General features: G+C 42.2%; 1 protein-coding gene across 1 annotated transcript in view; it reads right to left on the reverse strand.

The window, feature by feature from the left end:
• Positions 1–21767, reverse strand: part of Bod1l1 (biorientation of chromosomes in cell division 1 like 1) — a 54894-nt gene that overhangs the window by 27425 nt on the left and 5702 nt on the right. The window contains exons 2-10 of the mRNA XM_051165146.1: positions 21086–21210; positions 16237–16427; positions 15130–15744; positions 14356–14505; positions 12765–12931; positions 10981–11092; positions 10365–10503; positions 7823–7895; positions 231–6207 (exon numbers count right to left, since the gene is read on the reverse strand). Coding sequence (XP_051021103.1) covers positions 231–6207; positions 7823–7895; positions 10365–10503; positions 10981–11092; positions 12765–12931; positions 14356–14505; positions 15130–15744; positions 16237–16427; positions 21086–21210 — 7549 coding nt within the window. The remainder of the gene's footprint in view (positions 1–230; positions 6208–7822; positions 7896–10364; positions 10504–10980; positions 11093–12764; positions 12932–14355; positions 14506–15129; positions 15745–16236; positions 16428–21085; positions 21211–21767) is intronic.

Below are 21767 nucleotides of genomic sequence, written 5' to 3' on the forward strand. Positions count from 1 at the left end.
ACTGCAAAACCAACCAAGCCACCAAGTACAAACAAACAAGGGCCCTCAGACAGAGAGGCTCGGAGACTCGCCAGTCACGAAGATCAACACGCTTAGGCGTCTCCGCTTAGCCTCTTGCCTCTTCGACACTGACATGTGAGCAATGAGTCTAGTTTTAATGTTTAAGACAAAGAATGTTTTAAAATCACCTATTAAAGTGTTAGAATATACAGTTATAAATGGACTCTCACCCATGTCACACCCTTTATTCTCAGGAGGAACGGTGACATCAAGACTTCCTTCCCTGTGGAATGACTGCCTTGCACAACCATGTCCTGTTTTCTCGGCAGACCCTTCACTAGTCCATGTGACCCTGTGGTCACTTTTTGGAGTCAATGGCTGCTCCCGTTTTGGAGCAGATGGAGCTACTGCTGTGTGTGAAGCAGCCACTTTTGACTCTTGGCCTGTAATACATTTGGTAGTGGTTTTCAAGTTGTTCTCGGGTCCCTGCTGGTCAGAAGGGTTCTCTGGTGCAGCACCTGTGATGGGCAGCATGTCGTCAGTTTTAGCACCAGCATTTACTGCTGCCGGACAGTGAATACTGCCAGAGGAGTCCTCAGCCGACTTCTGTTCTGGTCCTCTCAGACAACAGTTTGTCTGAGACAGCTTGTCAGACGGTGAGTCCCTTCTTACTATACCACTGGCTGTGCTACTGTTCCCGGCTGCCTCTGCCTCTGCACTTCTGTTCTCCCTCTGATCAGAGCTCAGCAATGTATTCTTTTCTTTTGCATTGAGGTTTTGACCAGGGTAGTCCTTGCCATGTCTCTCCTCCTCTCCTATGGACACAGCAGTACTTGGTTGGCTTGGTCCTACAGAGGGCTCACAGGCTGGTAGCCTGTCATGTTCCCCCCTGGTGCTCACTGCCATCAAGGGACCCACTTCCTTGCCTGTCGTGACTGGCCCAGGGCACTGACAGTTACTTCCAGCCCCGAGGCTGGCCATGGGTAGTCTACACTTACTCTGATTTGTAGCTAAGTGCCCACCGCTTCCCTGTGGGTTGTGTGTGGCTGGCTGAGCGTCTTCAGGTCTGCTTGGGCTACTGCACGTCAGCACACACTCTGCTGTACTGGTGGAGATAATGGCGGTGTCACTCCAACCTTCCTCTCTCACAGGGGCCTGGCCTTCATCTGCAGGGACAGCACCAATCATGACAGCTTCCCGTCCTTCAGAGGTGCTTGTGGAAATCATGGCAGTGTCACCCATCTCCTCTACCGGTGTGACTGAGGGACAGGCTGCTCCCTGAGGGATAGCACTGGACACAGAGCCTTCACAGTCTTCCACTGAACTTGTTGAGATAACTGCACTCCCATCTGGAACAGACGATGCATTTCCACTTACACCAGAGACAGAGGCTTCACACTCCTCTGCTATGCTGGTCGAAATGAGAGCACACTCATCCTTGTCTTCCTTGCTGGTTGAGGCAAGAGGGCTTTCAGCTTCAGTGGGAGCACTGGGCATAGGTCCCTCAAACTCCTGGGTGCTGACCAAGGCTGGACCTGTTATGCTTTCCTCAACTGCTGCAACTGGCTGCTGTCCTTCAGCACATGTGACGGTGACAGCACTAGAGATAGGAACTTCGAATTCTTCCCCTATGCTTGTAGAAATCATGGCACACTCATCCTTTTCTTCACTTCTGCTAGCAGTGGGTTGGCTCTCATCACCTGAAACTGCACTGGGCATGGGAGCCTCAAATCCTTCCATGCGTATTCTGGTGCCTTCCATATTTGCTTCAGTGCTCAGTGTACACAAATGTTCTCCTCGCACATCTATAATTGCACTTATCTGAGGGGTCCAGTCACTTGTACTGGTAGAAATCATCAAGCCATTGCCTTGACTTTTCCTCCCAGCTAAGCTGTCCTTGTTAGAAACATCAGAACTGGCTGTAGAAGCCATAAGGGCATCACAGTCTTCATTTTCCACAGAAGTGATGATCCCTTCACCTTTGCCCCTGGGTGACGTGTGGCCAACTTCACATTCTGGAATGGCTCCAGATATGAGAACATCATCACTGCCCCTCACCAACCCAGTGGTAATAGTTGTATCTTCGACTGTTTCTTTCCTAGTAAGCTGACTGTCACTGTGATGAGAAGTGGCATTAGCCACAGGACCCTCACTACCACCTAGAACTGGTGGCCCTTCACTGTGTCCTGCAACGGCACTGGTCACACTGCTTTCCACAATCCCTTTGGCACTGGAGCCGACATCGGTGCCTTTGATGTCCTTCTCTGCAGCACTCATGCTATCAACATCACTGTCATCTGTAGTCACAGCTGTCGCCCCAGCCTCAGCATCCACATGGTCCATCGCAGGGCCACTCTGACCACTCTCCTCTGCACTCTCACAGACCAACATCCCTTCACTTTCTTCTAACCCTGTGCAGGCTGAAGCGTGTCCAGTTTCATTTCCTCTTCCTGTACTAGTTACAACCCCTTCCCCCTCATCGTCCTCTTCTTTTGCACCTGTGCTGGTCACAATACCTTCATCATCACAGGGACCAGCAGCCACCAAAGGTACATTAGTAATGTCTTTGGCCTCTGTGCTGTCCATTGCACTCTCTGAATTTTCTTCTGTTTCAGAACTTATGGCACAGCCTTCCCTGTTGTCTTCTGAGCCTGTGCAATTTGCAGATGCTTCACCGTCTTCTTCAGTAATGCCTGTGCTGGTGACTGCACTCTCCCCTTCTGTGCCATCATTTGCAGAGCCATCTCCTTCTTGGTGGGCACTGGCCTCTTGGGGTTTATCATCATTGACTTGGACCACATCTGCACCTGTAACTACACGTTGCTCTTGGGTTCCCACTCCGGCTACCAAACAGAAGGTAAAGTCACTACTTCTTCCTTTGGCTTCAGTACACGTCACAGTGCCTTCTGTTTCTTTTTTAGGACCAACTCGTGCCCTATTTTCTTGGGACCCATCAGCATCTTCACTAGTCACAGACCCTGCTCTTATTTCTGTTCCAGCACTTGTAACAGCTCCATCACTTTCACCTTCACCAATGAAAGTAGCAATCCCCTCAACTGTACAGGACGCACCATTACACTTTTCCTCAGAGCCTGCGCTGGTTACTGCATCATCTTTCTCCTCTGTTGTGATACTGTTCACACTGGCTTCAGTTTGAACTGTATGAGCAGTCAAAGGGCCTGCTCCTTTGCCTTCTGATTCAGCTACAGCACACTCTCCACTTTCTCCTTCCTTGGAACTTGTGAGCAAAATCTCACTTTCAGCTAATCCTTCTGTGACAACACCCCTACCCTCTTCAGCTGCAGCAAAAACAGTACACTCATTGGCTTCGGCCTCAACTTGGACGCTGTGGCTTCTAGGGCATGTGCCCATCATGAAGCCTTCGTCTGCCTCGATACTGGTACAAGGTAAAGGCATCCCGTTCCCTCCTGCTTCTGACGAAGTGGTGGTGGCATCCCCAGCCTTGCTTGGGTTGGACATGATGCCTTTGTCCTTCCCTTCAGAACTCGTAGCGATGAAAGCTTTGTCACGCCTACCAGACCCAGCGGCCACCCTCTCTGTTTTCCCGTGCCTTTGCTGTGGCCCAGAGGCAGTGTCCTGCCTAGCGCTGGTGTCTACCTCATTGTTGTCAGTCTTCTTCTCAACATCAGCTGGTACTTTTTTACTGTCCTCTGGATCTCGACTATGCTTCCGTCTGAGTGTGTCTGCTTCCTTCCTTGTGCTCAGGTCCACAGCACGCTCAGCTGAAGCACTGTCCTGCTTGACTTCAGGTTCTACGCCCAGATCACTCTCTTTCTTGGCTTTGCCCATCAAGCCCCTCTGTTTGGTAATGCTCTTATTCTCCCCAGTTGTGCCCGCTGACTTGCCAGCAGCATGTATGCTTGCTTTGCTTTCCTTACTATATAGCACCGTGGCCTGGCTATCTTCGGAAAGGTGCCTTTTGCTACTGATGCTTGCTTTTGTTGGCGTATCTACTGTGGAGCCACCATTACCTTCTCTGCTGCAATTTGTCTTATGGACTTCTGCCTTTTTAACAGTCAAACTTTGGTTAGAGATATCGGAATGATTTACAAGAAAGGCACTGGCTGTGCCACCTTCTGAAATGGCTTCTCTGTCAACTCTGGGCATGGGACTTGAATCATGAGACTCTTTCTGAGAAACAACAGTCACAGAGCCTAAGGATGACGAGAGGGCAGAGTCTGTAGAGTACTCAAGAGAAGCACTGCCTTGAGTGCCACATTCCTCAGTGGCTTTGGACATGCCTTTCAAATTCTTCTGTCCCCTCTCATTTTCTGATGGGATCCTATAGACTTTCCGACTCACTTCAGAGTCCACATTTACTTCATGGGCTCCTCGCTGACCTGGCTCTCTCTCCCTTGGAGTAGGCTTTGATGCAGTACTTTGGCTATACACCTTCTTGGTCAAGGGGCCGTTATGGTCAGCATGCTTTTCAGAGTTGCTAGTAACTGCTAGTCCACGCCCTGATTTACAGGTCACAGCTGCTGGTTTTGAATCTACCATGGAAGTTCTTAACTCATCCTTTAAAACTCCAGCAGCAGCTTTAGGTTTTGGAACATTTTCACTGTCTGTGTCTTGCTGAGAACTGTTACTGCTGATGTCCTGGGTTTTAGAAAGCTCAGACACATTGTCGACAGCTGCCTCAGAATCAACTTCCATTGGCTCTTGTTCAGGCATTGACGAGGTGTCACTGCTTTTTTTCAGTCTCTGCAGAGAGGAACTACTGGCAGTGCCTGAAATGTTCACTGCTAACTTATCTTCCCTGAACATTTCCTGTGACATGCTTCCTCTTCGGTTTTCAGACAGCCTTCTACTTAATTTCTTGTCTATGACTGAGCCATTCCCTCTGCCCTTGTCATGACTGCTGCCAACTTCTTTACTATCCTTGTCATCTGGTTTATTTTCTTCTCTCTTTTTCATGTCTTTATTACTGTGCTTTAAGCTTCTGCTTTTGTGCCCATCTGAGAACTTCCTGTCGAGTTTGGAGGAGGTTGTGTCTTTCTCAGTCTTATGCTTCTCTTTCGTCACGGCTAACTTAGCTCTGTGCCCAGCGTCCTTCTGCGCGCTGTGTGCTGAAGGGACAGCACTCTCTAACGCAGGTTCAATGACAGATTCTTCTAAAGATCTGTCTTCAAGTTTGGACTTGCGCTGCCTTTCTGGGTCGCTGTCTTCTGTGTTCTTCTCCTTATCAGGCTTTGGAGTTGTCACCTGTTTTGTGACACCTTCTTGTGATTCTGTTTCAGAAAGCTTTATTTGTTTGCCTTGACCTTTTGATTTAGACTTTACCGCAAGCTTGTCTTCCACCAGGCTCTTTGCTCTTCGCCTCTCCCTGTGAAGAAGCTCTTCTGGCTTTGAGCCACTGTCGACATCAGTGGAGCCCGTCTCACCCTTATCTTCAGAGCAGCTCTCACTTCTTTTCTGCAATGTGGCACTGTGCTGCTTGGAGCTTAGAGCATCTTTCTGAACTTTAGAGTCACTTGACCTTCTTGATTTGTGCTCGGCCTTGGTTTTTTCAGACAATGGATGCTTCTCCTTTTTGTTGTCTTTACGTGCATGGTCATCTGTTTTTATAGTGTACTCAGAAACTGGCTTTCCATCTCTACCCAATACTGACAATTTCCTTTCATTCCTGTGTTTACTTTTACGTTCAGTTTTATCATCTGAAGAAAGTTTCGTTTGTTGACTTTGCTTCTGAACATTTTCCTCTGTTTTTAAGCTTTTCTCATTAGAGTGAAGTTCAGTCTCCTCACCTACTTTATGCACACCATCACCTTTATATCTGTGTTTTGAAGACAACTTTTCTTCAGATGGAGCCTTCTCTTTTTCAGGTTTCTCCCTGGCCGACTTTGCCTCTTTTTTAGGCAGGCCTTTCCCATGTGTTTCAGGATCATCTTTCTTTTGATATTTTTCATTCTTAAGGGTGCTTTTCTGCTTCTGGAGCTCTTCCACATTAATTTCTGAGCGGTCTGCTTGCCTTTTTCCGTCTCTTGTATCTGTTTCTTCCTGAGCTCCTTCGATTACAACAGGGGTAGATACGCGTCGCTTATATTCTCTTTCTACTTTTAACTCAGTTTTGTTTTCATCAGCTGAATGCAGGCACTCGGAAAGCCTCCGGGCAGGTTTACTTGGTTCCCCTTTTCCATGAGTATGCTTCAGGTCCTTGGAGGAGGCCTTTTCTTTTTCACAGTGCTATTGGAAAACAAAGTGAGACATGTTTTAGAGACAAACTTACTATTTAGGTATGTTTATTTATTATGTGAGCTCTAGAACATCTGAGGCACCTCTGCTCCATGGATGATATAGCCCATGGCAGGTATCACGTACCAAGAAGCCAAAACTCAGTGCAATGTGAGTGTCCAGAGGATCACACTTTGAGTCTCACATTCTTCCCAGCTTTACAGAGCAGTTCTTTCACCCAAATTGCCCAGGCATTTAGTAAGTCTTCAATACTATAAATAAATATAACTTACTAAGACCCAACAGTCCTTAATAAATTTAAGCTGAGGAAGGGATAGTCTAGTATACTTTTCAATATAAAAACTCAGAGGCCGATAAAGAAATAAAGGCTTATTTTAAAAATTAGAAACCCCAATCACCTATAGAAGTCATGTGGATTTAGACTATTTGTACAATATTCTATACATAAAACCCCAAATGTACATGGTAACTGAGTAACAATGTAAGCACAAACATGTGACATAAGAATATGCACACATGTGTTCTGGGGCGATGCCAGGGAAGCCTGCATGCACTACCTAAACTTTCCTCTCCACCCCAGTTTTGGCACTTAGTACATTGACACATGTATAACATGAGATAATTTCCATAAAAACTACCACAAAGGAAAGTTAAATATTTAAATATATGCAGTAACATATCAGGAATATACCTACATATGATTCTAGTTTCTTACTTTCTTTTTAAAAACAATATTTATTTATTAATTATGTATACAGTGTTCTGCCTGCACACCAGAAGAGGGTACCAGAACTCATTATAGATGGCTGTGAGCCACCATGTAGTTGCTGGGAATTGAAATAAGGACCTTTGGAAAACCAGGCAGTGCTCTTAACCTCTGAGCCATCTCTCCAGGCCCAACTCTAGTTTCTAAATAAAGAAATTTACTGGCTATTAACAATTACTAAGTTACTAGTGTCTCTACCTCAGAAACATCATGATGGGGGAGGTATAGGACTATGGATATGTTTATACAAATAAAGACTTAAATTCAGGTAAACCCAAAATCTGACCCAAGAAAATAACCTAACACAGGGAACTTAAAATGACCACATTTTGGACACAGCCTTAGTGCCAGATACAAGCTGGCACTTCAGTACATTAGAGGGCATTCATTCAATATGGCACTAGCCAATCATTACATAATTACAAAGCTTATGAAGTAGCACAAATGAACAAAGTCTCAAAAAACCTTTTTTTTAGCGTACTTCCCTTCCAAAAAACTATGTGCATGGGACAGAAAACCAACGAGATAAAGCAGAAGACCGATTATGGGGGGGGGGGTTGTTAGCTTCCTCTTTCTTCTTACTATTTTGTTATTGCTATACAAAAGAAACAGGGTGAAATGGGTAAGGAAGAGAACTAACATCTAGACAAGACAAATCATATGAATCGACTCATCAAGACACGGAACTCAGGCCAAGTGGGATGCGGCTTAAGAATGCTGAGTGGAATGGTTTTTCAGGGACGATACAGGAAAGGTCATATTATGCTGTCTCACTGCAAAGAAATACTGTACGTCCCACATGTAACAAAGGGCACTGACAAGGGTTTCGCTAAGACATACCTCACTCGTTTTGGGGGCTTCCTTGGATTCCTCGTCAGCCTGCGGTTTCTTTTTGGAATTCTCCTCACCATTCCTGAGAGGAAAGCAAATCACATATGAACTTCCAATCTGAAGCTAAGACTCTAAAGAAAGTGGAAAGAAAATCGTTTCTTTACTCACTTCCTTTGTGGAGGCTGGTTCCACTTAAATTTAAACCATCCTTTTAGCTAGCAGAGAGCACAATCCAAGTGTAGCATGAACTGTTCCTCGTGCTAAAGACAAACATGCTACAAAGACAATTCCTACACAGACATTTGAAAGTCTCACCATCTTTTCAATGAACAGGGAGGCCTTTTTTGACTCAGAGACATACAAAAAAGATACAAATAAGTCTGAGAATTGACTCCTTTCTCTGAGTAAATCTGCTTGAAGTTTACGATTAATTTACAAAATAGTAGTGATGGACTGTTACCCTTTTAGAGGACCTGGGTTGGGGTCCCAGGACCCAGATGGCAGCTTATAGCCATTTGTAACTCCAGTTCCAAGTGACCCAGCACCATCTCTTGGCCTCCGTAGGCTCCTGCACATATGTGATGCACATAAATGCGTGTACACAAACACAACATGCACAAGATAAAAAAATTAAGGAAATTAAAAAAAAAAAGACTTGTAAATTAATGAAAACAGTAAAAACTGCAGACTATAGACTGTGGTTTAACATAACCTCATAGCTTTTTTCTTTCTTTTTCTTCTTCCTCTTTTTATTTGTTTTTCAAGACAGGGTTCCTCTGTGTAGCTCTGACTCATTTTGTAGACAGATGGCCTCAAACTCAAGTGATCCACCTGCCTCTGCCTCCTTGAATGCTGGGATTAAAGACATTTGCCACCATACCTGGCTTATAATAGCTATGTTCAAGAGTCTCTTTGCCTTTGTAATTCTTCAATAATTAGCAATAAAAATACTGTACTTAAAAAAATAAAATAAAATAATAGAACTGACATTATTTGCCGCAGGCCCAGACAAGATACTTCCACAAGTGTTTCCAGGGGCCCATAAACTCAACTCTCTGAAACTCAGGGAAAATGTTATGTTTATATATGTATACTTTCTGGGGTAGAAACTAAAGCTTCTGTCAGATTCATACAAAGTTAATTAAAAAGTTACTTTAAAATGCTATGGATATCAATACAATGGAAAAAGATAAAAGCAAACTCCAAAGCCTTCATAAACACACAGTAATACCTATATTCAAGGTGAGACATTCTATGACCACATTCTCTCTTTCTTTTCTTCTCTGAGAGATTGTTATTTTTTATTTCCATTTTTCTGTTGTGGTACAAGTCATTGCCATGGGTGCATCATTTCTGCTTTTTTTACTAAGAATGTCAAGGTCAGCAAGATGGCTCATAAGGAAAGGCTGCTTCCTGCCAAGCCAGGTGGCCTGAGTGCTATTCCTGGGCCACACAGTAGATAGTGCTTCCCCTAGAAGTCCTAGGTTGCCGAATAAAAACCCAAGGCCATGTGTGAGATGCCCCCCACAGGCTGTTTATTGGGAAGGGGTCTCAGAGATCCCCAAACGACACTGGCTATTGTTACTTATCTTGGTTGCCACCATAACTTGGTGGTAAGATCCCACTGCTGAAAGAAACCACACGCCTTGGTCACAGGACATGGAGAAATCAAGCTGGTAGTACTCTGAAATGTTATCCCCTGATGGTTAAATTTTATAATGTCAGAACGTGTTAACCAGGCTCCTGGGGATGGAGGGAGTCATCAACGGTCCTTTAGAATGTGGCCCCTATGAGGTACAGTAATGGCCAGCATGGCAAGCGCTGCAATAATGGCATGGATGTAATGGATGTAACTAATCAAGTTCTGGGTGGATTAAGGCCTGATCCACAAGAAGAAACACATGCTGATACTGTAAATTTGACTAAAAAGGCATCATTGGGGAGCTTATGGGACCCAGGGGTGAACATACTATCATTATTTTGCTGAAAAGCTATATCAAACAGCCCTATAAATTTTTATCTCTAAAAATGCCAGGTGTGATGGCACACACCTTTAATTCTAGAGGCGGAGAGGCCGAGGCAGAAGGATCACTATGAGTTCAAGGTCAAAGTTCCAGGGCTAATTTCTACACCCATAGGTTAGGGCAGTTCTGAGACCTCAACAGAGATGTTTCTTTGCGCAAAAGATAGTTGTTAACAGAGAAACTCAGAACGCATCACAAGTGCAGAGATTAAGCAAAATAAACCGTTTTTAATGAGGTGACAGGCTTTTTTCTCTATAGCCCTGACAGTCCTGGAACTCATAAACAAATAAAACTGTTTTTATTTGTTTTTCAAGACAGGGTTTCTCTGTGTAGCCCTGACTCATTTTGTAAACCAGATGCCCTCAAACTCAAAGATCCCACTGCTTCTGCCTCCCACATGCGGGGATCATAGTCAGACACCATCACACCCAGCTACTTTTTACGACAGCCTACGAACACTTTGAACACTGTTCTTCTGAAAGCACATCACTCATGTAACAAATAGAACAAAGAAGATAAAAATGTACCTTGAATCTTTTCTTCTTCTTTTGCTTAAGGCTACTTTTTTCTCTAAAACTTTCCGTTCTTTAAGGACTTCTTTAATTCTTGGGGCTTTGGGCTCCAAAGTCTTGGTTGATGAGTCTTCCAAGTCCATATTACTTTTGCCTGGAAAATAAATAAATAAGCTTTATTTCAGAAGACAGTTTTGTAACAGTGCTATATTCACTTTTCATTAAAGTTTTATAATCATTATAAAACACAAAATAGCTTTGAATGGGTCTGTTTCTGCTAGGAAAAAACTTTTTGTATTTACTGTGCCAGATAAAAGTCAGCACAAAGGCTGTAGCACAGCTCTGGGGCAGAGCTTGAACTTGGCCAGTTTGTGATCTTGAGTTTAATCCCCAGCATCAGAGGCAGTAACAGGAAAGGAAAAAAGCAAAGATGATGTAAAGTATAGGCTAGCTGTGCTATCATCACCAGAAATGATACTAAATCCATCCAACCATTACTGCAGAATAAATTACTTCCACCCTTAGGAACAGATCACTTCATTACACAGAATATGCCACAGGCAATATGAGACTACTTAGAAAATGATGGTGTGTATAAGATGCTCTCAAGTAACAGTAAGATCTGCTATACCTTGGCTCTTTGCTTTGGAAGACTTTGTCTTTTCTGCTTTCTGTTTTCGTTTTTCTTCAAGTTTCTCTCTATTGATTCGTCTTCTTAAAACTCTCTCTTCTTTTTCTTTAGCCTAAAACCATAAAATTGCCTGAAGATTATCAGGTAAAAGCAAAGATACTCTGAGAAATGAGCATTCACATATGTTAGGGTGGGGAAAAAAAAAGACAATACATCTCTGAGGCAGTGATCTGGTCCAGCAAATATGAGGCTTTGGATGTAATTCCCAAGTATTCAAAGTTGCTCCTGCCACACATTGCACCCACCACCCCCAACAAAGATTTTAGTTTGTTTGTTCTTCTGATGTTTTTACACATCAATGGAATATATAAAAGCACATATAAATCAGTCTGAAAAGATAGCTCAGTGGTTAAGAGCACTTGCTGCTCCTGCAGAGGATCCAGGTTGTTCCCGACACCCATATGATAGCTAACAGCCATCACTAGCTCCAGTTTCAGGGGATCTGACACCTAAACTCTGCAAGCACTAGGTACACACATGCACACAGACAAAACATACATACAACTGTTTTTTTAAAAAGGAAGTAGACAGTAGCTAGGTGTGTATGAGGATGGGTATGACTGCTCTGATTTGGAAGCTACCAGATGACAGAAGGCACAGGTAGGAAAACTTTTAATTATTATTTTAGAATGCTATTCGTTTGAAGAAGGAAAGGCCTGCTCTGAGAAAAGGTGATTTAACAAGCTAATTGTTACAACTAAAAGACTAAAACAAAAACAAAAACAAAAAAACCAACCAATCCTACAAAAACCATGAATATCAAACCTAAGTATGCCCAAAAGCCTTCATAACTTCTCAGTTATTCCTAAAGGAATTGCTGAAATGCAGATTTAAGTGACAGGTAGGTTCTACAGCCAACCTGACTTGGCAGTTACACTCCTGGACCTGAGCTGAGGCCCTGGGACTTTCTGCTGGCACAATTTCAACTAGGGAAGTTCACAATCACTTTGTTATTATTCTTACTACCCTTTCTGGCTCAGAGCTCAAAGACAAAATTTCAAAAATCCCAAGTGGGTGCACAGCTCTTATCAGTATCCTCTCTAAAAAATAAGGCTGGAAGGGGAGCTAGCTAGCAATCACACTTTGTACTATTTTTTTCAACAATCATTTCTATAAATCTTGAAAAATTTTAAAATATTTTCATATTCCTTACTTTGTAAGCCCCTAATTGTAAGAAACAAATGAATTTTGTTTAATAAACATTAAATAATCGATGGTACTTGATAATTGGAAGCATTCTCAAGCCCAGGGAATTGGTGGACTGTGTTTCCCTCAATATTATACTAGGTGCACACTCCAGGTTTCTGTGAAGAGAGCTATGTGGATACAAGCATTTTCATAACATGAACCTAATGGTTACCTTTGTGTCTATTCTACATAGTTCCATGGCAAGCTCCCTGAGGGCAGGGCCATGTCTGCTGTGCGCATCCTAGTACCTTGCACAGACTATTATTCAAATGTTGTCAACCTGGTATAGCAGGCTAAATCACAGAGGATGTCAACCTGTGGGCTGTGACCCCTGTGAGGGGACTGGCCTTTCCACAGGGGCTGCCTATCAGATATCCTGCATATTGAACACTTACATTGCAAGTCATAACAGTAGCAAAATTACAGTTATGAAGTAGCAAGAAAATAATTTTAAGGTTGGGGTCACCACACCACGAGGAGCTGTATTAACGGTTTAATAACTACTGCTAACTCAGCCAGGGAGCGGCTGGACTCACGATGGACTGCCGCCGTTGTTCCACTGTGAGTTCATCATCAGAGTCACTGTAGTACTTTGAGTAAAGATAGGGCTTGTGCACGTAAGCATGCCGTACACTTCTGGCGTTCCCCTCAGCAGACGCGCTGGGTTGTTTGGTTGGTTTATTCTGTTTATTTTTCTCTTCATCTGGAAAGAAGTCAATATAAAGAGCGAATGCTTCTGTCAACTAGACAGCATTAACATGTCGTATATGCAGCAAAAGACATCAATATTCTTCAAGTATACGTAAAAAGCCAAAGGGGTGTGTGTGTGAGAAAATTAAGAAACTGACATTAAAAAAAAAACTACAATTCACCTTACATATAGATGCAGACCAAGACAAATTAGACATTTGTGTTATTAAAAGAAATAAATAAGAAGCACAGATAAAAGCTGCACGGAGCTGGTCTGAAGGAAAAGAAGGGCAGAGCAGGGCAGGCTCGGAGCTAAAGTCCACTCTGGCCCTGGAGCTGTGTGCTTTTGCAGGCTCAACATGGAAGCCACATACACACTCCACAGACTGACTGCTGCTAGGCCTTACCTGACGAGGATCTGAAGGGAAGCATCCACTGAGAGGTTAGTAGATGGTTTCTGCTGTTCTAAACTCAGTTTCCCTTTACTGTTTACTCCACCTTGGTTTTACTAACTCAGGAGCCCAATTAGTTGAAGGTACTGGAGCCATCTTAGCCTACTGTTCCTCCCATCAGTTGTTTTAAACAATGTATTTTGACAAATAGTTAATTCTTGTGAGTAGACTTGATATGAATTTGTCACTGTAAGTTGAGGAAACTGGGTCTTTGTAGCAAGACCTCTTAGGGCGAGAGGCACAAGGGCAGGCAAGTATTTCAGACCAAAGTTCTGGTGAACTTTTCTGGTTGACCATAGTTTATACCAATTATTGAAATGATGTGAAAGAAGCAAAGTTACCCATAATTCCCGAGAGAACACACAGTGGGTTCCTGTTGGAACATTCTGGAGTTGAGTCTACACACTCCATCCCTTCTCTAATTTGACTGTCTTCCTTAGCTGGATCAACCGTATTGAGTAGAAGAGCATTTGTTGTTATTTGAGACAGGCTATCACACTAGCAGGACAGCCTACCACTTCCAATATAGCCCCAGCTAACAGTTAGTCTGCCGTAGTCTCCCAAAGGGTAGGCTTTTCAGCACAGGCCAAGAAACCTGACTAGCATACCAGCTTTTGGTATGCTCTGTTAGCTCTTTGGGAAATCAGTTTTTCAAAGGGTACTCTTTAGCACCCCTAAATTTTCAAGTGGTAACAGAAGTGAGGGTAGCCTTCTAGCTTGTCCTTCTGCCAAATGCCATCCTCACAGTGACATATGAACAAAAGCAGCTGTGTGTGCACTGCCTTTTCTCAGTCTTGCCATAGCCTCAGGTGATGGAGGTGGCCATGGAGCACTAAGGCTTGCTCAGGGCTAGTGCACATACAAGGCTAATCAGACCTCCCTCGGCTCAGACAGAAGCCAATCTGTCAACACAAGGTAGCAGGTTCTTGCTATGCCACACAGTCAGGAAGCACAAGTCACAGAGACACTGAGAAAAGTGCATTACCCTCTGATGTAATCTCTCCTTCTTCCATGCTATCAGACATAACAACTTCCTCCTCTGTGTCTTCTTCGAAGGATGAAAGGTCGCTGGTGTGGACCGAGCTAACAGTGATATCAGTGAGACCATCCACATCAGAATCTATCAAAGAGTAATCTTCAAGAAGAAAATGAAGCAAAATAAATTGCTGCTCACAAGAACGGATTCAAAACCTAAGCCCTAAATATTAAAGATTTCTTACTTTAAATAGATGTCAAAAAAAAAATTAGCTATCAGAAAGGCAGCTATCTTAATAAAATACAAAGGTAAAATTAGTAACTTGCAAAAATAACTATTAATTTGTAATGTAAGGCTAAACACAAATGTAAATTTTAAATTACTGACTTATTATTATTATTATTGCTGCTACCTCATATTTTGAAGATTAGCAAATATAACCTAAGCTGCTTAGAACAGTGTGAATAAATGGTAACACAAGTTATAAAGTTCATAGCTTTTCTGTAATTTTCTTTGTGACTAGACACATCAGGATAGTAAAGAAGTTATAAATATTTATTGCCTGCAGCCCAAATGAGGCCTAATTATTTAGCTCAGGCTGGCCTGGATCCTGCCATTGGCATGGCCAGTGCTGGGGTTACTGCTGTGTGCCACCATGCCCAGCTCATTATGTTTACTGTCTTGCAAGTTTTCAGTTTCTGACATGGAAGGCAAACATGACACTGTCCCTCCTCCCCTAAGCAGCACGCTGATCCTGATAGCCACGCGGATGTGAGCACGCACCTTCCTTCAGGCCCTCGGTAGCCCTGCCTCTGCTGTTGACTCTTTCAGAAGGAAGCTTCGTGCTCTCCACATCTTTGTCCTTTGCCTGTTTCTCATCTTTCGCTTTCTGTGTATCTTCACTCCTTTTGGAATGATCAAGTTTCTTTTCAGTCTTTTCCTTCTTTTCTTTCTTTCTTTCTCCTTTTTCATTACTGTCCAGTTTCTTTTCTCCTTTGTCCATTGATTTAATTTTTTGGTCAGTGCTTTCTTGCTGAGCATCCTTACTTTGTAATAGGAAGCTACTATTCTCCTTTGTATGATTTTTAGTTTCTTCCACTGGACAAGGGAGATCGCTGGGTTCTTCTGATTTGGGTGCAGTTTCTATGCCCTCCCCTCCGGAATTAGGGGGAGCCTTTTCTCTCTCAGCCCCATCCTCTGAGGCTCTCTCCTTGTCTGTGCTGATGTCAGTGCTCGGCTGAGAGGAGAGTTTTCTGGACACTCTCTCGCTGGCCTTGGCATTTGACATTTCTGTTGAAGCTCTAGCAGCGTTAGCTTCTTGGTTAAGAGAAGTTATGGTTTCCAAGATTGACATGGCATCACTCGCTACATTAGCACTGGGCCCAGGAGCGGGAGCACCTTTAAGGAGAAGATAAGATTTGGAATAAATGTATGCAAAAAGCATAACCTTCTACTTCATCCACACTACACATCACTGCTAGAAGCTGTGCAGAAATGCGAGTTCCTGTAGGCTTTCAGGTACAGTGCTGGTATACACACTGCGAAATTTCCGTCTCCTGAGTACACAGTGTCTTAAAGGAAGGGCACCAACACATCTGAGAACATTCCAGTTATGAGAAGAATGTCTTTACTATTTCAATTACATCCTCTCTTAGAGCTAGCATGCACACATACAAACTCATCATTATTCAAATGCTTTTTAAAATTAATTTCAAAAAAGAAATGTCATACCAGTTGAGGGATTTGAGCAATACTGAAAGTACATATAATTTCACTCCAGAGCCAAATGAAGCAATGCATTAAAAAAACAAAAAACAAAAAACCAAACACCTCTCCCTAGGCAATCCGACCAAGAGGAGCGCAGGAACTGCAAGAGTAAAAGCAAAGCACCTTGGGTAATGACGGAAGAGTCAGGCTTCTCATCGTCAGGAGCTGTGCTGCCAGTTGCTTCCTCTTTGTGATTTAATGTGGCCAGAAACTCATGCACAGCTTTTTCCACCTGAGGTCTAAACGTGTGGTTGATCTTTGGATCCACAACCTGAGAAATAATTCGGTCGATACCAGACTCCAGCATTCCTGATCTGAAACATGGTAATTCACAGAAAAGTAAAGAAATAATTTTATGTTATCTACATAGATTATTTTAAATAAAACAGCATCTATTATATATATGTTCATCCCTCAATGGTCTATTCAAGAATTTAAAACAGTAGTGGTTTTAGGTTTGCTATACTACAAAAACATTTGTAAATTGCCCACCAACATGTTGCTGGTAGAAAGGCTAACACATGAAACGGCTTTGAAGTAGCTCCAGCAGCACAGAATGAGGGAGACGATGCTTCTCTCAAACTTCATCCCTGGAACACGACAGATGAGTTCCAGGCCTAAAGTAAATCTCTGGTCTCTGAAACTTTCTTTTTTAAAAAATAGTTAAGTCTTAGAGTTTCCAATTAAAGTGAAGAATATACACAAAGCATAATTTTATCAAATTGATAAACAAGAAACAAGGAAAACAAAAATAAAACTCAAGATATTTTGCTTTCTTTTTATTGCCTTCCTGCTATAAAACAGGATGATTTAGTCACTCAAGAGGTAGTCTACGTAAAAGGCACCATGCTGGCCACCAGGCAGCTACAAACCAGACCTGCACCCTGTGCTGGTTAAAAGATACAGACACAAGTAAAGCACACCATGTACTGTGGGGGAAAAGGAGAGCAAGGAATGATTGGCTATGTCCAATATAAGTTGGGAACACGCCACAAAGAGAAGACACTGAGCTGCGTCTTGATGTCTATAGAAGAGGAAGGGAGAAAAGAGGCTCCAAGTCAAAGGACCATAAGAGGACAGAGGAGCGACGATGGCATTTGTGTAAAATGTCAGCTGAGCAAAATAGACTTAAGAACACATTTCTTTCTAGAATGCCACAGGAGAAATCAAAGTACCCAGAGCAGTGTTGGGAGACTGAGGCACTAATCGCTTCCACCTTCTTGGGGCTCCATCTATCTGGATAGAACGGGTGAGGAGATGTTAGTCCTTCCATTGTCAAATGCTTTTTCTGAGTACACCTGTCTGAAGTGAGGGTGGACTGGATTTCCAATTCCCGAGGCACTTTGAAACCATGTGATACTATGCTTCTATTTATGTGGGACATAAAGAAAAATGAGCTGACATGCAACAAAGTAGGTTATCTGCTTTTTAAAGTTCAAGATTAAACAACAGGATGCAAATCCTGAAAACACTGCTGTACTTCTAAGGGTTTTTTGTTTTGTTTTGTTTTTGTCCCACTTAAAGGTGATTGCAAATGTAGCAGAAATAAAGAATCACGAAAAAATCTTCCTGTAAGGCATAAGTACAAAGGCATAAAATTAAAGGATAAAACCTACTGGACCCGAAAATACTGCTTTAGTTGCCTTCTCTGTTTCCCAGTATTTTGGCTTCTGTTCTTAAATGTAATCTTCCTTTCCATGGAGGTCAACTCTGATTTCATGTAAAATGGAGTCCAGAGTTACTTGGGGTGTTCCCTAGCTGCCTCTTCAGAGAGGAGCATCTCAGCCCTAGGTCACAGGTAAAGTCAAATCTAACAACAGATGCATCCCTGGTTAATATCACTTACCCGAAGCCCTGGTAGTTCATGTCTATATTACTAGCTACTTAAGAGCCTGAGGCAGGAGAACTACAAGTTTACAACCTGCCTGAGCAACAGTGAAATTTCAAGTAAGAGTTCAAGACCATCCCAGGCAAATTTGGAGACCTCTTTTTTTTTTCCCCCAAGAAAGGGTTTCTCTGTGTATCCTTGGCTCTCCTGGACTTGTTTTATAGACCAGGCTGGCCTCAAACTCACAGAGATCTACCTGCCTCTGCTCCTCCAAGTGCTGGTATTACAGGCATGCCCTACCATTCCTGGCTTGGAGACCTATTCTTAAAATAAAAACAAAACAAAAAGAGCTGAAGCCAGGCAAGGTGATAGATACCTGCAATTCCAGCACTCCTGTTCAAGACCAGCCTAGCTACACATAGAATATGAGAGCCACGGCTACGTACTGAGAACCTAATTTTAAAAAGTAACTCAGTGATAGAGTACTTATTTTTGCATATATGAAAACCTAAATTCAACCCCTAGTACTGAAAAATAAATAGATAAGTGAAACCAAATCACTTCTTTCTTTTTAAAATTCTTTCAAGATCATTACTGAAAGCTATCCAGCATTTTCAGATTCTGCAGTGCAAATAAATACATAAATAGAATAAAATTTCCCTTCCTCCTAAATAAAAAAATAAGCAACTAAACTGATCCATTTTAAATTGCTGATGGTAGGCCATTTGTTCTACAGAAATGACAGCTGCCTACCAAGAAGAGACTTGATACCCTATGAGCATATAAAGGGGGAGGAGGTCCTCCTCAGGCACAGTCATAGGAGATGGGAGTAAAGGGAAAATGGGAGGGAGGGAAGAATGGGAGGATACAAGAGATGGTATAACCATTGAGATGTAACTAGAATAAATTAATAAAAAGAAACAGTGAAAAAAAAAAGAGAGAGAGAAATGACAGCTGCCATGGCTTAACCTAAGTCAATCAAAGGAGTATTTTCTCAAGTGTGTGAAAACCTGCTTGAGATTAGTTATTTACAGGGATAGTCCATCCATACAGTATTAGTTTGCATACAATTAAAGAATCCTTCTTTAAGCCAGGTATAGTGGTGCACGCCTTTAATCTCAGCACAGGTGTTTTTTTGTGAGTTTCTGTGAGTTCAGCCTGGTCTACAGAGTGAGTTCCAGGACAGCTAGAGTTACAGAGTGAGGCCCTGTCTCAAGAAAAAAATGCAACCCCCTCCAAAACAAAACATAAACAAACAAAAACACCCAAAACAACTTAAACCCAACCCAACCCAACCCAAACAACATCCTTCTTTAAGGAAAACTTCAATATGATACTATTATTGACATAAACCTTTGCAAATGGGGCAAGTGAGATGTCTCAGTGGTTAAAAGCTCTTGCAGGACAGTCCAATGACCTGAGTTTAATCCCTGGATTCCACAGTAGAAGAAGAGAACTTACTCCAGAAGTTCTTCTTTGACTTCTATACCCACAGGATAACGGGAAACATACAGATGTCTCAAGAAGAGTGGCTGGTAAGTTACAGAACACAGCTGTTTCCCTTCCAGGCCTCTAGTCTGGAGGAAGGCAGCTCGCTGCTTATAGGAGATGGCACCAGCGTTCACTCACCACTGCCACAATCATTGACTTCCTTACCTTTTATCAAGCATAAAACTTGGCATAATATCTTTTATTTGTACTAGGATCGTACGTGATTGATTTTCACATTTCCCTCACCTAAAACCAAATAAAGCCTTCTCATCTTGGAGACTCTGCACACTAAAGTATAAATAAAAATCTCCAGAAAACTGGTCTTCTGCTTGAGACTCTCACCATGGGATATAAAACAGAGCAAGATTTGTAGGATCCCATGGACTGGGTCAGCACCAGCACTGCAAAAACAAAGACACCCTCCTCCCACAAAGGATGCAAGAGCCTTCTACATAGGAAGGTGAGGAAGCAACGCAATTGTCTGTGAGAAGGCTGCACTAGGAAGTGTTGAAAGAGATCCCTGTGTCAGCAGCAGCGCTGCACACCCAGCCATCCCCCCCCACCCCCGCAGTCCTGTGCTGCTCTGCTTACTGCTCCACTGAAGGCCTTTGTGGAAATGGGGAGCCTTCTTGGCCTGTCACTCAATAGACTCCTTCTAGTATCTTCTGTTCAGGAAACAGCTTTGACTTTCCACCAATAGGTCTTATAAGCAACCTTCTGGTGGCATCTTCTGATCTTACCTGGACTCTTTCACAGGTTCTCAAACAGCTTTTAAAACACAGACAACAAAGCTAGTGCTATTTCCTTTTCATATGCACAGGGAGACACAGTCTACGCTTCCAGCTCCCTGGTTCTAGTATGACCAGGGGTCAAATGAACTTTTTAGTGAATTTTTATTCTGAGTTTCTTGTGGCTTGGAACTATCACACTACATAGGCTTGAGTTAGATAGCTCACCTGTTTAAAGCCATATTTTATAAATATTCTCGACTATAAATATGTCAAAGCAGGAAGAATAGGCACTCTTTAAACAACTGGAATAGAAAGTCTTTTTGTCTTAGCAAATATTTATATTCAAAAACAAGTAGAAGATTATAAATCAAGTTTGTACTTTTTAAAAAGTAAATATTACTGACTTTTCTAAATATTGAAATTTTTATTCTTTGTTTCTTATGCCAATGCAAAAATCACTGGATTTTTGGCTATATACTATTATATATATATATATATATATATATATATATATTTTTTTTTTTTTTTAACATATACAATATACTATAATCAAGGGATTTCTCTTTTAATTTCAGAGCTCTGTTCTGTTTTATTTGTTAAACAAGAAAACAGTCATGAATATAACGGTCTTAGGACATTATAGCATTTGCATCTATTACTATTTGATAGAGATTTTGGACAGATGTTCTTTAAGGCAGGCTATTTCTTTTTCCGAATACTTAAATATTGCTATAAGTCTATAGGAAAAGAGTTAAAATTTAAAGGAGAAATATGAAATGATGAGGCAATACTCCAAAATTATACTGGACCAACTCACATCAAACTTCCCAAACTGCCAACATCAGGAAAATGTATTTCGATTTGCTTTCTGGCAAAATAAATTGCAGCATTTTAACCTGAGCCTGTGTGCTCTCAGACTTACTTCAGGACTTGCTGTCGGATATTGTTTCTTAGTTGGTTCTTGTTGAGGTGTGGACTCCAAGTGTGAGTTGCCAAATGGTTTGCAACAAAGTTGTCAACTCTCTGCCTCAGATTCTGATAGGCAGGCTAGAAAGAAAAACAAAACAAAAAGCCCATAAATGCTAGAAATCTTTAATTCATCCAATATGGATAATAGGTTGACTGGTTCTAAGGAGTCTTAGAGTTGATGGAAACTTTCTCAAATATTGCCTGTTTTGTCTAAGGCAAGTTGTGTGTAAACAGAGTAAGATACAGAAGACAAACAAACCTTTTAGTAGACAAAGAACTAGAAACAAGACACAAATGTTAATGTTAGAGGGATTGGAAACAAAGAAAGGCAGTGAAGGCCAGGGAACAAGTCTCGATTGAGAATGTGGCATTTGACCTAGAAAAGTAGTTTCAAAGTTGCATGATGTTACAAGAGATGACAATGACCTTTGCTGACAGAGCCAACAACTAAAAAAAAAAAATAACTGGGCTAGAAAAATATAATGTCAGAAATATTAGGAGAACCCATATCTTGGTACTCTAATTAGAGAAGAGGGTACACTGGCAACAGAAATGAAGTTGGAAACAGAGGCCTGGGGCCTGGTGTTTACAAAGGTTTGAGAACGGGAATTCGTTATATATATGAGCACACTGGC

The sequence above is a fragment of the Acomys russatus genome, chromosome 22, assembly GCF_903995435.1.
Source record: "Acomys russatus chromosome 22, mAcoRus1.1, whole genome shotgun sequence".
NCBI classification, from domain to species: Eukaryota; Metazoa; Chordata; class Mammalia; order Rodentia; family Muridae; genus Acomys; species Acomys russatus.